General features: G+C 41.9%; 1 protein-coding gene across 1 annotated transcript in view; it reads left to right on the plus strand.

Moving 5' to 3' along the window:
* The window catches only part of LOC144493635 (calcipressin-2-like), a 320,920-nt gene that overhangs the window by 242,903 nt on the left and 63,677 nt on the right, over positions 1 to 14,340 (plus strand). Inside the window, 1 exon segment of the mRNA XM_078212894.1 lies at positions 10,206 to 10,379. Within this exon segment, the coding sequence (XP_078069020.1) occupies positions 10,206 to 10,379 (174 nt within the window).

Genomic DNA, 14,340 nt, shown 5'->3' on the forward strand with positions numbered 1-14,340 from the left:
AGACAACCCTTCAGGCCTGTATGACTCATTTCTTGTTACATTGTTCATTACAGGTGCATGTTCCATCCCTTGAATCCATCTTTTCTCATGTGTCTGTGTTTTGTTGCATCAACATGTCAGCTACAGTGTAAATAAACATTTATCCTTTCATTTGATTTAAACTCACCAGAAAGCTTGTCTGTGTCTATTCTTTAAAGCCTCAGTGTTCAAAAGATTTAAATCACTTCTTCTCAAAAATATATATATGGTTGCGTATATATGGTTGTGGTCAGCCAAGAGGCGAACAAAAAAGGGAAAGGTTATCCCACCACCTCTCCCCATCTGTAATCTGAGGTCTACAGAAGGAATTCTAAAGATTCGGTCTTTGGCAGCTGAAGGCACAAGAATGTGCAAGAAGTCAGAATTAGAGAACTGTAGATATCTTGGAGTTGAAGGGACTAGGAGATAAGTAGGAACTAGGTCATTGAAAAAAATTGAAAATGAGGATGAGAATTGTAAAATTGAGGGATTGTTTAATCAGGAGTCAATGAGCAAAGGGATGATGGATGAATAGGAATTTCTGAGAGTTAGGATATGGGTAGCAGATGTTTGGATGGTATCAAGATTACAGAGAGTAGAACATGAGAGGCTAGCCAGGAGAGCATTGGAATAATGAAGTCTGGAGGTAACAAAGACATGGTTGAGGGTTTCCATATCAGATGAAATGAGGCAAGGGCAGAGTTAGGCGATGTTAAGTAGGTGGAAATCGTAATATGTGTTCGGAATCTCACCCGGAGGTTAAATATGACACCAAGAATGTGAACAATCTGTTTCAGCCTCAGACAACTTTGGGGCAAGGGTAATTATGCAGTGGCTCAAAAGCAAAGGTACTGTCTACTGCCATGTAAACCGTTAGAAATGGATTTCTCCTAGTGTTTTATATTAAAATTAGGAAAGATACATGCATTTGATATACTTTCTGAAAATTCCTGTAGATTTCAGGAAACATAGTGGAGGACATGCCCCTGTCTACATCAAAGGTGATGCAGTGGAGGTAGTGGAGAGCTTCAAGTTTCTAGGTGTTCAGATCACCAACAACCTGCCCTGGTCCCTCCACGCTGATGCTATAGTTAAGAAAGCCCACGAATGCCTCTACTTTCTCAGAAGGCTAAGGAAATTTGGCATGTCCATATGATTCTCACCAATTTTTACAGATGCACCATAGAAAGCATCCTTTCTGGATACATCACAGGTTAGCATGGCTCCTACTCTGACCAAGACCACAAGAAACTACACAAAGTTGTGAACGCAGCCCAATCCATCACACAAACCAGTTTTCCACCTATTGATTCCATTTACACTTCCCACTGCCTCGGAAAAACAGCCAGCATAATCAAGGACCCCATGCATCCCAGACGTACTCTCTTCCACCTTCTTCTGTTGGGAAAAAGATACAAAAGTCTGAGGTCATGTACCAACCAACTCAAGAACAGCTTCTTCCCTGCAGACTTTTGAATGGTCCTATCACATATTAAGCTGATCTTTCTCTTCATCCTATCGGTAACTGCAATGTTATATTCTGCACCCTATCCTTTCCTTAAAGCTATGTACTCTATGAACAATATGTTTTGTCTGTATAGTTCGCAAGAAACAATACTTTTCACTGTATCTCAATACATGTGACAATAAATCAATTCAATTCAAGAAAGACATAGTCATTTACATTAATTCAGGCAAACATTGCATGTACTTCTTATCAGATATTGATACAAGTAATCCAAAACTCTGAACATTCAAATTACATTGTCTATCCTTAAATGGAAATAAAACAAACATCCATCCTGCTGCATCTAAATGTTAAATTTATGATACTATTAGGAGAACACATTTGGAAGTGAGCTGGATGGGTTTATACCAGGGCACTTAAAGTGGTTGATTAGGTCTTGCTGCTGTCTTCAGGGAATTGTCAGAGAAAGGGGCTAGTGCTGAATGTAAAACAGCAAAAATTGAAAGGGAACCAAGGGCTGTGGGCAGGCAGGAAGGAAAGTGATGTTTAATCCACAATCAGATCAGTGATGATCTCATTGAATGGTGGAGAAGGCGCGATGGGCTCTTATTTTTTATGATTCTTATGATCAGTGAATTTTAAAACTTGTATTTTGAAAACTGGATTCAAGTATGTTAACGAAGTGACCTGCTCTATAATGGGATGTTTGGACCACTGATCGTCACTGCTGTTTAAAATGACTGCCCTTCCCATATATATGTTTTTAACCCCTTCTCCACCCATTCTGCTTGGCAGGTGGTGGCTGAGAGGTGGAAGAGGCTTAATCTAAAGGCTACTTGATTTTCTACTTGTTGATTGTTTCTTCTGTTATTTTCTTGGTTTTTCTTTTTTTTTAATCACCTGCTGTTTCATTTTTCTTTCCCCATTTCTCTTAGTCATTCTTTTTTTTCCTCTTTCTGTAATGGTGCCATTTTAATAGTTCCCTGAATTCATGCTCCCAACTATATGATTGCACAGTGCCCTTGAAACAAAATGGCACATTGTACTTATTCTGCCATCATCTCTGAAGCAATTTAACACAGAAAGAAGCCTGTAGAAGTAAACTGATATAGAAAAACAATCCCGTGATGGCACTGAAGATGTTGATCAAGACAATGCAACTACAGTAGTCGCTGAGGGAAAACATTGTGTGATGAGCCAGCAATGATTCATAAACTAAATGTAAGAGCGCAATATAACAGTTATGGTTCGACATGAATTGGATTCAGTAGATTAGGTAATTGTAGCTCCAAACAAATCTAGCCTTTTTTTTCAGTCAGAATGTTGTAGGTAAAGGTTAGTTTTATGATGGAAATGTGAATGAGTGCAATGGAAACACTGAAAAGTGGGTCCAGTCTCTATACAGGGAGTGTTGCCTAAGCAGGAAATAACAGTAACTGAGAGAAAAAGAAATGCTGACAGCAATGGAAGCAATGTGTAAGATAAAGGCAAAAGAGTCTGTTCTTAAAGTATTACACTACAGAGAGAGTGGCAGATTGAGGCAAATATAAAAACAAGGTAAAAGTAGCTAATAAACCACTCCTCCTCCTTCACACACCATTAATGACAATGGGATTTGTGTATGATTATGCCTGGTAAAGTATTGCAGTTGTTTGCTATTGCCTTCTGCAGTATGGCTGACCAGGCCTCTCCCACTCATCATCAGGCACTTTGGAAGGATTTACAGGCTGATACTCAACCATTTTGGACACCTTCCATGGCCATGGACTTGAACTCAGATCTTCCGGCCAGTGGTAAAGACATGACCACTGCGCACAAGGCCTTCTTCTGAACTAGTCAGGAATAGAATTGGAGCTGGGTTAGAAAACAGAACACTGCAGTAAAAGGAATATAACACATTTCTATTAATGCATTTTCAGGAAGCAGGTTAACAAAAGAAAATGGTAGGGCCATTGAAAGATCACAAAGGTAGCACAATATCAAGGGATTTGCAACTTTTCAAAATGAAATCTCTTCTCTGTGATTATGGAAGAGGTTACAGGTTGTGATCACCAGGATGGAAGTTGAATTTCTATAGTGGGAGAGCAAGAGAAATTCCGGAGGATGTACAGATGAAGATAAAATAATGAGCTGAAGAGGTTTAAGGAAGATGATGCACAGGCCTCGGTGGATTTATACAGGGACACTTAAAGTGGCAGATAGCAAATTGATTGGGTTCTGCCACTACCTTTAGGGAATCATCAGTACGAAAGGTTCCTGCTGAGATTTGGAAATAGAACAAACTGAAGCAAACTTTAAAAAGGAACATTTGGACAATCCAGGAAATTACAAGCCACTGGGAAAATTAGAAGCCATCCTGAAAGAAGGTATAGTGAAACATTTACATAGGTAAAGGATGGGGATTTTTTCCAACAAAAGACTGGAGTTCTTTGAGGAAATTACAGATTAGTGACAACACAAAACTGTCCGTGTAATGTATTCAGATTTCAGAAAAGCTTTTATGACTACGCATAACTCTTGAAAATTACCAGCAAGTGGGTGGGGGTGATGGTGAGGATGAGGTGTATGGGTGGAGTGGGGTTGGGTTGCAAGTGCACCAAATAATGCAAAAAAGGCAAAAGTTGGAATTTAGTATGAAAAATATTGAATGAATTATCAGATGATTTTGAATTAAGGGAGTAGGCTGCATTGATTCTTTCTCGGTAGAGCACCACTGGCAGCGGGATCTTCTGATCCTGCCGCTGTCAATGGAAATTACCATTGAAGCCACCCGATGTCGCTGAGATACCCGAAGCAGAAGGTGCACCAGTAGCAGGACCAGAGAATCTCACCGGCGTGAATAGCCGGAGAATTCTGGCCATTGTATTCAAGGTCCCAGCAGCACAGAAAGTGCTATGTTCCACGCTATTTATTTAATTATCTCTGTAGTTCTCAAGTGATTTTCTGCATTTAAAATCCTAGTTTGCATAGGTCTCACTAGTCCATGCAATTAATTCATCCATTCAGACTTGAAAACTGTAAAAGGTGAACACTATTTCTGACTGTGCCGCTAACTAATTCTTCTATTAAATGACCATTAACCAATTATCTCTTTGTGCATAAATGCATTAGAAGTTTGGTGTCATTGTCACCTGCGCCAAACTTCTTTGTCTTTATCAGTGCCAGAAACATTTTAAGGGGAAAGCAATTTTTTAAACAAGCACTGCCCTCTGCAAGCAGCAGTGATGTCAAATTTAAAGTTGAAATTATGCTATGAACTAGAAATTATAGACCGTAATATTAGTGGGCGGTGAATCCTATGCTATTTTTGTGGAGGTATAAAATCATTTCAAAGTTTTTGGGACTGTCCCAGTAATTCCTTGTTAATATTGCTCCATTTATAATCCACCAGTAGACAAGCATTTCCTGACATGAACTGGCCAACTAACACTTATGCATACATACTTCAATTTCCAACATTTCCAAAGGTTTTGGGCTGCACTGAATTGTCAGACTACAACCCCGAAAATGAGACAGAACAAAAGTTGTGCACAGCTTCCACCCATGTTTTCAGTCTGACCACTTTCTGATGGAAGTGAGGGTTCCCCGCGGAAGGGAATATGGGTAAATCTGCTGCCTGCTCTTTTATGTCAAGGGATGTCTTTGGGAATATTTTCAGACCATTCCAGGAATTCCACCCTCACCTGCAAAAGGCCTCAGCACAACTCGTACCCGCTGAAAGCTGGAGTGAGTTTCATTGAGGCCACTGGAAAGGTTGCAAACCTTGTCTGAATTAAGATAATCAATCCCAGAAGAGATTGATTGTCTTACTGCGTTCTAAAGTTACATCTCTTATTGGAGATGAAGATTATTCACTGTTATTCTATTTGCCTGGCACCCATACAACCTGGTGGAGCAGCTTTGTGCTATTCTATCATCCATCCTGATCAGGGTGGGTCCCTCAAATGTCTAAAGCCCTGGAGTCATGCTTTGGAAATCCTGTAATGAAAGCCGCTTCTGTTTGAAGGCTGCTGCTGCCTCTGTGAATTGAGGTTATGTGAAATACCTCCCCCTCCCCACAGCACAAATGGTGGGTGCTGGTTTCGGGATTGGGGCCGGGACTTCAGATATCAGGGTGCTCTGCCACCATTTTGACAAAGGTGTAGAGCCCTTCTGATTTAGTGAAAATTTAGCACAGAGTTTAATTAGGGGTAGCTGTGAATTTCACTCCAGCCTCCTCTTCTTCTTCTTTCCTATGGCTGAGTATAGAACAACAATCATAACTTTATTTTAGGGTGGTCAAGCCCGGATATTATGTCAGGAATTGTGGGTGTGCATCGCTGTAATGCTTCCTTCATATTTACGAGTTGGGCATTGAGTCGTTATGTATTCCATGGTCTGTTCTGAGTAACCACATCGCACAAAGTAGAGTTCTTAATTTTCTATTGATGCATTAGATATCCACATCTGCCATGGTCTGTACATATGTGGTTTAGGGATGTCTATGAACTTTGTGGGAGGTTGAAATGAAAGACCTTATGTGTCAGATCTTTGAGCTGTTTGCTTGTAACTTCTTGAGAGGTCCATTCATTTTTCCAGGATTCTTAAGGGTTGAAATCGCATTACATGAGGTTAAGTGCATGAATCCAAAAGGGCTTATGTAACTTCAAGTAGAGATGAGAGACATTGGTGAGGTCCTGATGGATTGGGAGGTGTTCATTTTCTCCACCTTATGGAGAAGGTGCTTCGCCAGCTTATGGAGGGTCTCTGCACTGTGATAGATCATGGGGTGGGGGTTTGTGTAATGTGTATCAGCACGAGTAGCCAGAGTGTTGGGTTTAACTTGAGGATTCTAGTGATGCATCTCATTGCAGTGTTCATTTGAACATCAACCAGTCGAATGCGGCTACTTCTAGTCCATACACGGTGCACAGTACTCAGCTATGGGGTATTCAAGGACCATACTAGAAGTCCATTGTACAGGTGCTGAGGCCCCCCAAACATGCTGTTTGCCAGTTTATAGATCAAGGTGACTCTTGACGTTGTCTTGGTGGCTACCTTCTTCGGGTATTTGTGGAAGGTTCGTATGTGGTTCAGCTTCACTTCAAAGTAAGTCAGATTGGGGTCATGTTGTACAGGGTTGTCGCAGAATGTCACATTGAGGGCGTGTTTACCATTCTTGCTATGAAGATAAAATGGGGTGACAGTTGTTTTGAGGGTTTGGTTTGAGCCTCCTTTTATGGAAGTGTTCAGACTAACACTCTAAATAGCCTCTGGCAATAGAATGAGCCCATTAGAAGTTCAACCCTTTTGCCTTTTTGCAGATTTACTGGATATAAATTTCAGAAATACACTTTCAGAATGTATATCTTTTCAACTTTTCCAAAACATTTTACTGCTACACAAATGAAGACAAGAACATTTTAGTTCTTGCAAATGAGCAAATTAATATTTGGCCAAGATAATAGATGTTTTCGAACATACTTACAGTAACAATATTTCATCCATGAGAGGAAAGTGGAGGCCTCAGCATCTCTGAAGAATTAATATATTTGAAGAGAATATTAAAGACTAAAGAAAAATGTATTTCTTTTCACTGCTCCACCTTTTGAGACTAAGACAAGAGTAAAGGGAGGCAGGACAGGGCAAGCATTTACCCGACACTAATCAGAATATCATTAAGTAACTCCCATTGGTTTCAAATGCTGTGACATTGGCAGTGAACATGAGTTATGCAAATGCATTTGCAAATTATTCTCAGGATACCGGATGAACAGAGAAGTGGAAACAGAATCCTGATTAACCCATTTCTGCCCATTGATGAATGGGTGGTGCAAAGGATCTTTGGAAATTAGTCATATGCAGATGCTAAAAATTAGGATGGCCACAAATCTGTATTAATTTCCTAAACCATTTGATGGAATTTCAAAGGTTCCAAGAAATGCTAATGAAGATGAAAGGCAACAAAACGATGGTGAAGAACAACAATCATAACTTAATCTGTTATCCGTTTAAAAACAAATGTGCATTTAGGCAGCATCCTAACACATCTCTCAGAACGTCTCAAAGTGCTTAATTTACAATGAAGCACTTTAAAGTGCAGTCCCTGATGGTAAGTTGCTGAATGCAGCAGACATTTGCTCATAGCAAAATCCCACAAACAGCATTGAACCAAATGATCAATTAATAGTTTTTGTTGCTGTCTTGTTGATAAAAAAAAATGTTGATGGGGATACAAGGAGAACTTCCTGCTCGTTCTCAAAATTTGTCGGTGGATCATAAATATCCATCTCAACAGGTAGATGAAGCCTCAGTTAGATACATCATTCAAAGGGACAGCATGACACTTCCTTTTTGCTATAATTAACGTCTTCTCTCACCCATAAAAATGCAAGGGTGTTATAATTGACCTCCGAGCTCCATTAAAGAAACAAAAAAATAATTGAAATTGTTGATGTTTGTCACTATCTGGTGGCTACTTCTGGAAAATGCTTGTGTGTAATTGGATGTAGGTAGAGGATTGGGTTGCAAATGATAATTCCGTCACTAGATAATCACCAGGATTCTCTGATCTCCCTGTGGCACTTTTCTTAGTGGCAGGATCTTCTGGTCCCGGTGCTATCAATGGGATTTCCTATTGATTCCACTCCATGCCACCAGCAAGCACGCAGCGGAGGTGCACTGTTGGCAGGACCAGAAGATTACGCCCAATGTGTCAACGTTTACTGTCTGGGTCCACACAGAAGAATGGTCATTTGAGCAAATCGTGGAGGCTGGCCAGCATCCATATTATTAAGCACTAAGTAGGGCTGGGATAGAAAATAGACCACTGAGGGAGGGAATACAATTTTAAAATAACATTTCTTTTGAAGAAGGCACTTCAAAATTCTCCTCAAGCTATGTAAAGCATGCATCGCTGTTACTTTCAGCAACTTTATTGACCAGCATTGTATTAACACAAAAGCAACATGCTATGGATATTATAAATCTGAAATAGAACATACTAGAAATATTCAACAGGTGTGACAGCATCTGTGGAGAGTTAAGGGCATGGATTTTATATTTCTCAGTGGGGTGAGGGAGGTGCAACTAAAACTGAGGGGTCCTCTCCTCACTATAATAGTGCATCTTAGCAGACATAGGATGGCCAACTGATGGCAGTCCAGCAGGAAAGAGGTCAATCATATATGCAGAGGGAGCTTGCTTCCCGACTACAAACCCTCACAGCGATTATCAGGGCAATTTTCTCATGCCTGTTTTTAGATGCCACAATATTGGGACTTTGAGTAAATATTTTTTTAAAGTGATGAATTTTTGTTGCAGCTACATTCACAGAGGAAAATCAATCACACCTTGGTGTGAATAAATAAATTGTGGTCTGAGAATCAGCACTGTAGACTAGAAATCATGTGGCAGTGGGGTAATGCCATGGTCAAGGCTAGAATTATAAAGTCCCCTGCCCTCAGAACCAGTCTTTATTACACATTGTAGGCACAAAGAGGATTTTAAATAGTCATTAAAAGTCATACAGATGCTGCGAACTTCCCCAGGAGAATCTGCTGGCACCATCAATCATGGTCCTGGTGGCAGGCCTTTTCAGTTGCCCTTGTGCTGCCTTGTTTTAACTGGCATAAAAGACTCCTAAACTTTTTCATGTCCGATCCCAGAAAAATGCACCAGGTAATGAAAAATTGCAGACGATTAGGCTGTTAATAAGCTGAATAGCTTGTTAATTAATGACTTCTAAATGACAGGCGGGCTGCCATTTTTGGAGCTTACTCGCCTTGATGTTGGGTTGCTGACCCAATATCATGGCACATTTTTCATCAGCATGGGAGGGCACTGTGCCCCAGTTGGAAATCTAGCCCAGTGTTTCAGGTTGGTTCTGACAAGTTGTCAGCTTGAAATGTTAACTATGTTTCTCCACAGTTACTGCCTAACCTGCAGTGTATTTCCAATTTTTTATTCTTGTTTTACATTGCATTCACCATTGATACTAAGTTTCATCTTTACTGCTTGGATGTTTATCTGACAGTGGAATTAAAAGTTTTTGTATTCTACGATGAGCTGGTGATCTCTTCCAATCTATTACCATTCAGGTGGTAGCCATGATGTGGAGATGCCAGCGTTGGACTGGGCACAGCGTTGGGGTGGGCAAAGTAAGAAGTCTCACAACACCAGGCTAAAGTCCAACAAGTTATTTGGTATCACGAGCTTTCGGAGCTCTGCTCCTTCATCAGGTGAGTAGAAGATGAAGGAGCAGCGCTCTGAAAGCTCATGATACCATATAAACCTGTTGGACTTTAACCTGGTGTTGTGTGACTTCTTACTGCATTCAGGTGGTGAAAGTGAAAACTTGTGCTTTGGTTTTAATGGCTTGCTACAATTATCTGTTATCAGAACTACTTTTCCCTTCAAATACTGTCTAACTCAAGAAGTCATTGCAGCTATTAATAGGCTCAGCCTGGGTTTCCAACATTCTTCCAATTGCAAGGATAAGACTCCAAATTGTTCTATGTAAACAAATTTCATTACTTATATTTTGTATTGATTTAGAAAGTTCTAAATATATGAATGCTGATCATTATTCATGTGAATGTGAAACTGTACTTGTACAATTTTGCTGGATGCAAATTTTGATATCGTCAAAAAACATTGTTTAAACATTGAAATATTTGGATTAAAATTGTGAACTAAATCAGGATTTTAAGTTTGCTTTCTTTGTGTTTGTTAAATGCAGGAGAAATTTGAGGCGCTTTTCTTGGCCTATGATGACCATGCCACATTCCAGCTGTTTAAAAGTTTCAGACGTGTACGAATTAACTTCAGCAATTCCAAAGTAGCAGCCCGTGCCAGAATAGAGCTCCACGAAACAAAGTTCAATGGGAAAAAGCTAAAACTCTACTTTGCACAGGTAACAAATTCGATACTTTGGATGATCACAAAGCCATTGATCATTAATACATTAGGAAAAGAGACTGAAGACAAGGGCTTATTCATGTGATAAGATGTGTTTAATTAGTGCAATTAAGGTAGAAATTAGACAGCTGCACTGTTTAAAACCCACAATATGAGCAGAATGGGGTCTGCTTTTGGGGACAGATATCTGATGCAAAATTTATGTTTCAGGTATCCCTGGTGGGCACCTAAAAAAAAATTAGTCATTACATTTGTAAATAAAGGACCTTGTGGCTTATTCGCCCCTTACGAATCCTTAGGTTTTTCTTCTGTTGATTTTAATGGAAGAAAAACCAGATGATTGCTGTTACTATGGGGTGAACGTGCTGCCAGATTTTCCTTTCCATGTGCTGCCCAGATGATGTTTAACACCTGGGCTGTAAAGACAAAAATCTACCGACAGGGTTTAAAAATGCTGCCTTTTTATCCGGATGCTTAATTCAGGCCAGGTTTGGATAACTATTACATAGGTACTGTCTCGCTGAAAAGTTTTTGGCAAATCTTCTTAACCCATTGCTGTAAATCATATTGAAATCATATCTGAACAAAATAGAAGTACTGAATTATTTTTCATGAAGTTACAGTTAATACTGAGTATGGTTTTGTGAGCTGTAATTGAGACTGCCCTAACACATGTCAATTAGAACTTTATGACCAACAGAATCCAAAGATTTTTCCCATTAGTGTGCATTGGATTTGAAACCAGATCTCAAAGTTGAAAGGATTGCGTGCCAATGCACTGTAAAACCCTGTCCTCCACTGTTTTATTTTCAACTTTATAAAAAAAATCAACTGTGCTTATTTCTAAGTGATTCATTCAGTCTTTAGCTTTACTACACAAATTTTCTTCTCATAATGAAGTAACCAACATAATAATTTCAGCAGTACAGACCAAACTGTTGATACAAGGTTAGCACATTGCTCTACCAATTAACATGACACTGTTGCATGGTGTCTTGTTCAAAGTTACCATGAAATGTACGTCAAGCAGGTGCCAAAGGTAATGTTCGATGAGTGATCTTTTTCATAACAATTCATCACCTTTTGTGCCTTGACCGTAGCCATCTTTGGTGACAAGAATTTTGTTATTTTAAAGATTCTCAGAAACCACAAGTTTTTAATTTGTCCAGCATGGTGGTCTGGCAACATATGGAATAATTTTATAAAATTGCACTTCTGTCACAAAGAAATTTCTGGAAAGTATTCCTCTGGTGTTTTGACAATAGAAAGTGATTCACTTCATAATTCTCTGCACACTTTAAGTTACTATCATTAGCGGGATGAGTGGCAGTGTGGGTGTGGTGAGGTGAGGAAGTTGCAGATAGTTGATTGCAAAGGGGAAGAGGCCACTTTGCTACAAGGAGAAAGGAGGGTTCAAGGAGTGAGTCCGTCACATCCTCTTATGTTGCCCCTTCACTGCCTAGTGCTCTTGCAGAGGCAAAGGGTCCGATTTTACCATTTTGATTCTAAGTGCCGAATCTGGGCGCAATTCAGATCCGACTTGCCCCCATACGCACTTAGCCTGAAAAAAAAATCGCGGGGCTTATTGCACCCGAAATGCTGCAGCTCCGATTGGAGCTTTGATCTGCGCATGTGCGGTGAAAAAAAATAGAAAAGCGCGCCCCTGTCACATCGCTCCCGGGCTGCAAAAAGCGGATAATGGGGCCCGGAAGCAAAAGGCGGGAGCGATGGCCCCCACAGATATCGCCCCACCCCCACAACATAACTGTCTCCCTTATCCACCCACCCCCCCCCGCTACCCAGACCGATTATGACCCTCTGCCCCCCCTTCTCCCTCCACCGACCGCCCACAGAGTGGCAGCGGGCCCCCCCTCCACCCCCCCCCCCACCCCCCCCCCTCCATCCCCACCAGAGAACGATCTGGCCTCCGCCCGCCCCCTTACCAGAGAGCGATATGGCCTCTCTTTCCCACCCCCCCACCAAAGAATGATCTGGCTTCCCTTCTCCCTCCCCCCCACCAAAGAATGATCTGGCCTCCCTCCTCCTGCCTCCTCCTCCCCCCACCAGAGAATGATTGGGCCTCCCTCCTCCCCTACCACCCAACCAGAGATACATCTGACCCGCCTCCCTCCCCCCCCCACCAGAGAACGATAGGACCTCCTTCTTCCCCCCCCCCCTTCACCCTCACCAGAGAATGATCTGCCCCCCCCCCCCAACCACCGATCTAAGTCAGAGAGCCATTGAAAGCTCTGAACTTACCTCTTCAGAAGCTGAAGCGCCCGAAACAGACCTTTGCCGAGCGTGTCTGTTTCGCGCCCAATCTGGACACGCGAACGCGATGGTAAAGGGGGAAATGCTGTTAAAGTTGGACGGGCAGCCCATTAATTCAATTTAAATGCATGCAAATGCATTTAAATCGCCGTTACGCCCATTTTGGGCACAGTTCAGATCGCGGCTATTTTTGGGCCTTGGTAAAGTGGGCATCTGCGTGGACGTGGATCGTGCTAATCGCCTCATGCCCGACTTTACCAAGTTTTCACGCCTGAAAAAGGGCACGACGCAATGGTAAAATCGGACTCAGTGTCAGAAACATTGAAGCAAATTGCATATCTTACATTCGGGAGAATGTATGTGGCATATGAGAACGTAAAAAGAAAATACATTTTGTTGCTAAATGGTAGGAGGAAATAAAATACATATACATGTCTATATATAAACCCCACAAAAAGGGTTAAGCCAATGAGTGCTAAATCGTTTTCTAAATGTATAATATATTTCCTCGACTCTCCTTTCGGATGACATTGTGGCTGGAAGTGGAGAGGGACTTCTGTCTGCCAGTCTGACTCCTTTATGACTCTGATCCATTTTCCTGCCTGAGGACGATGACAATAGCAAGTTAGATTCTTCCTGACTGCTACTCGACATCTCAACATTACTTCTCTGCCATCAATACAAGAAGGCATTTTGGAATATTTCCATGATCTTGTGCTCCCAACATGGAGCAATGCTCAGAGGGAGCATCAGTTTGCAAAATCACCCCTCTGGTACAAAAGTACAGATCAAAACCAGAGATTTCAAGCTTTTGAATTCCATCAAAGAGGCCACCAAGGACGTGTGGTGAACCACTGTTACTACATGTATGTGCCTGGACACACCCGTGCTGCACCTGGCCCAAGATCCCTCCCTTTCCACCTGAGACTCCTCCCTTTCCACCCAGAGTGGGGTATAAAGGTGATGGTCCCTCCTCCTTCCCTCAGTTCAGACCAGGTCAGCTACAAGAGTGTGCTCCTGTTCTCTGTGAATAAAAGCCTATTAGTTTTCCCTCACTCTCAGAAGTCTTCGCGTCGTAATTGATAGTGCATCAATTTTATCCACAGAGAAAAAAAAAACAGAATGGAGCAGCTTTTAAAGCCTACACTCTAAATTTGGATCCGTAAGCGCTGGGGGCAGCCAACGGCTTTAATCACTGGCTGAAGTGCTTCGAAGCCTTCCTCGGAGCCTCCACGATCGTCCGGTCCGATGCAGACAAGCTGCACGTGCTCAACGCCCGGGTAAGCGACGCAGTTTTCACCACCATCTGTGACGCAGAAACGTACGCTGATGCGCTAGCGCTCTTAAAGAGCCAATACAGCCAACAGACGAATGAAGTCTACACCAGGCATCTGCTAGCTACACGTAAACAGCGGCCGGGCGAATCAAATGCACAGTTCCTCCGCGAACTACGTGCGCTCGGCAGGGCCTGTAACTGCAAGGCCGTATCCGCTGCGCAGTATACAGAGGACATGATCCGCGATGCCTACGTTACGGGCATCGCATCCAACTACATTCGACAGTGCCTGCTAGAACAAGGTGGGCTAGATCTTCCAAAAACTGTAGCGCACGTTGAATCCCTCGAAGTAGCATCACGTAACCTCGAGGCTTACACGCCCGACCACGCGACATCGTGGGCCTCACAG

Source organism: Mustelus asterias, chromosome 5, assembly GCF_964213995.1.
Source record: "Mustelus asterias chromosome 5, sMusAst1.hap1.1, whole genome shotgun sequence".
Classification (NCBI taxonomy): domain Eukaryota; kingdom Metazoa; phylum Chordata; class Chondrichthyes; order Carcharhiniformes; family Triakidae; genus Mustelus; species Mustelus asterias.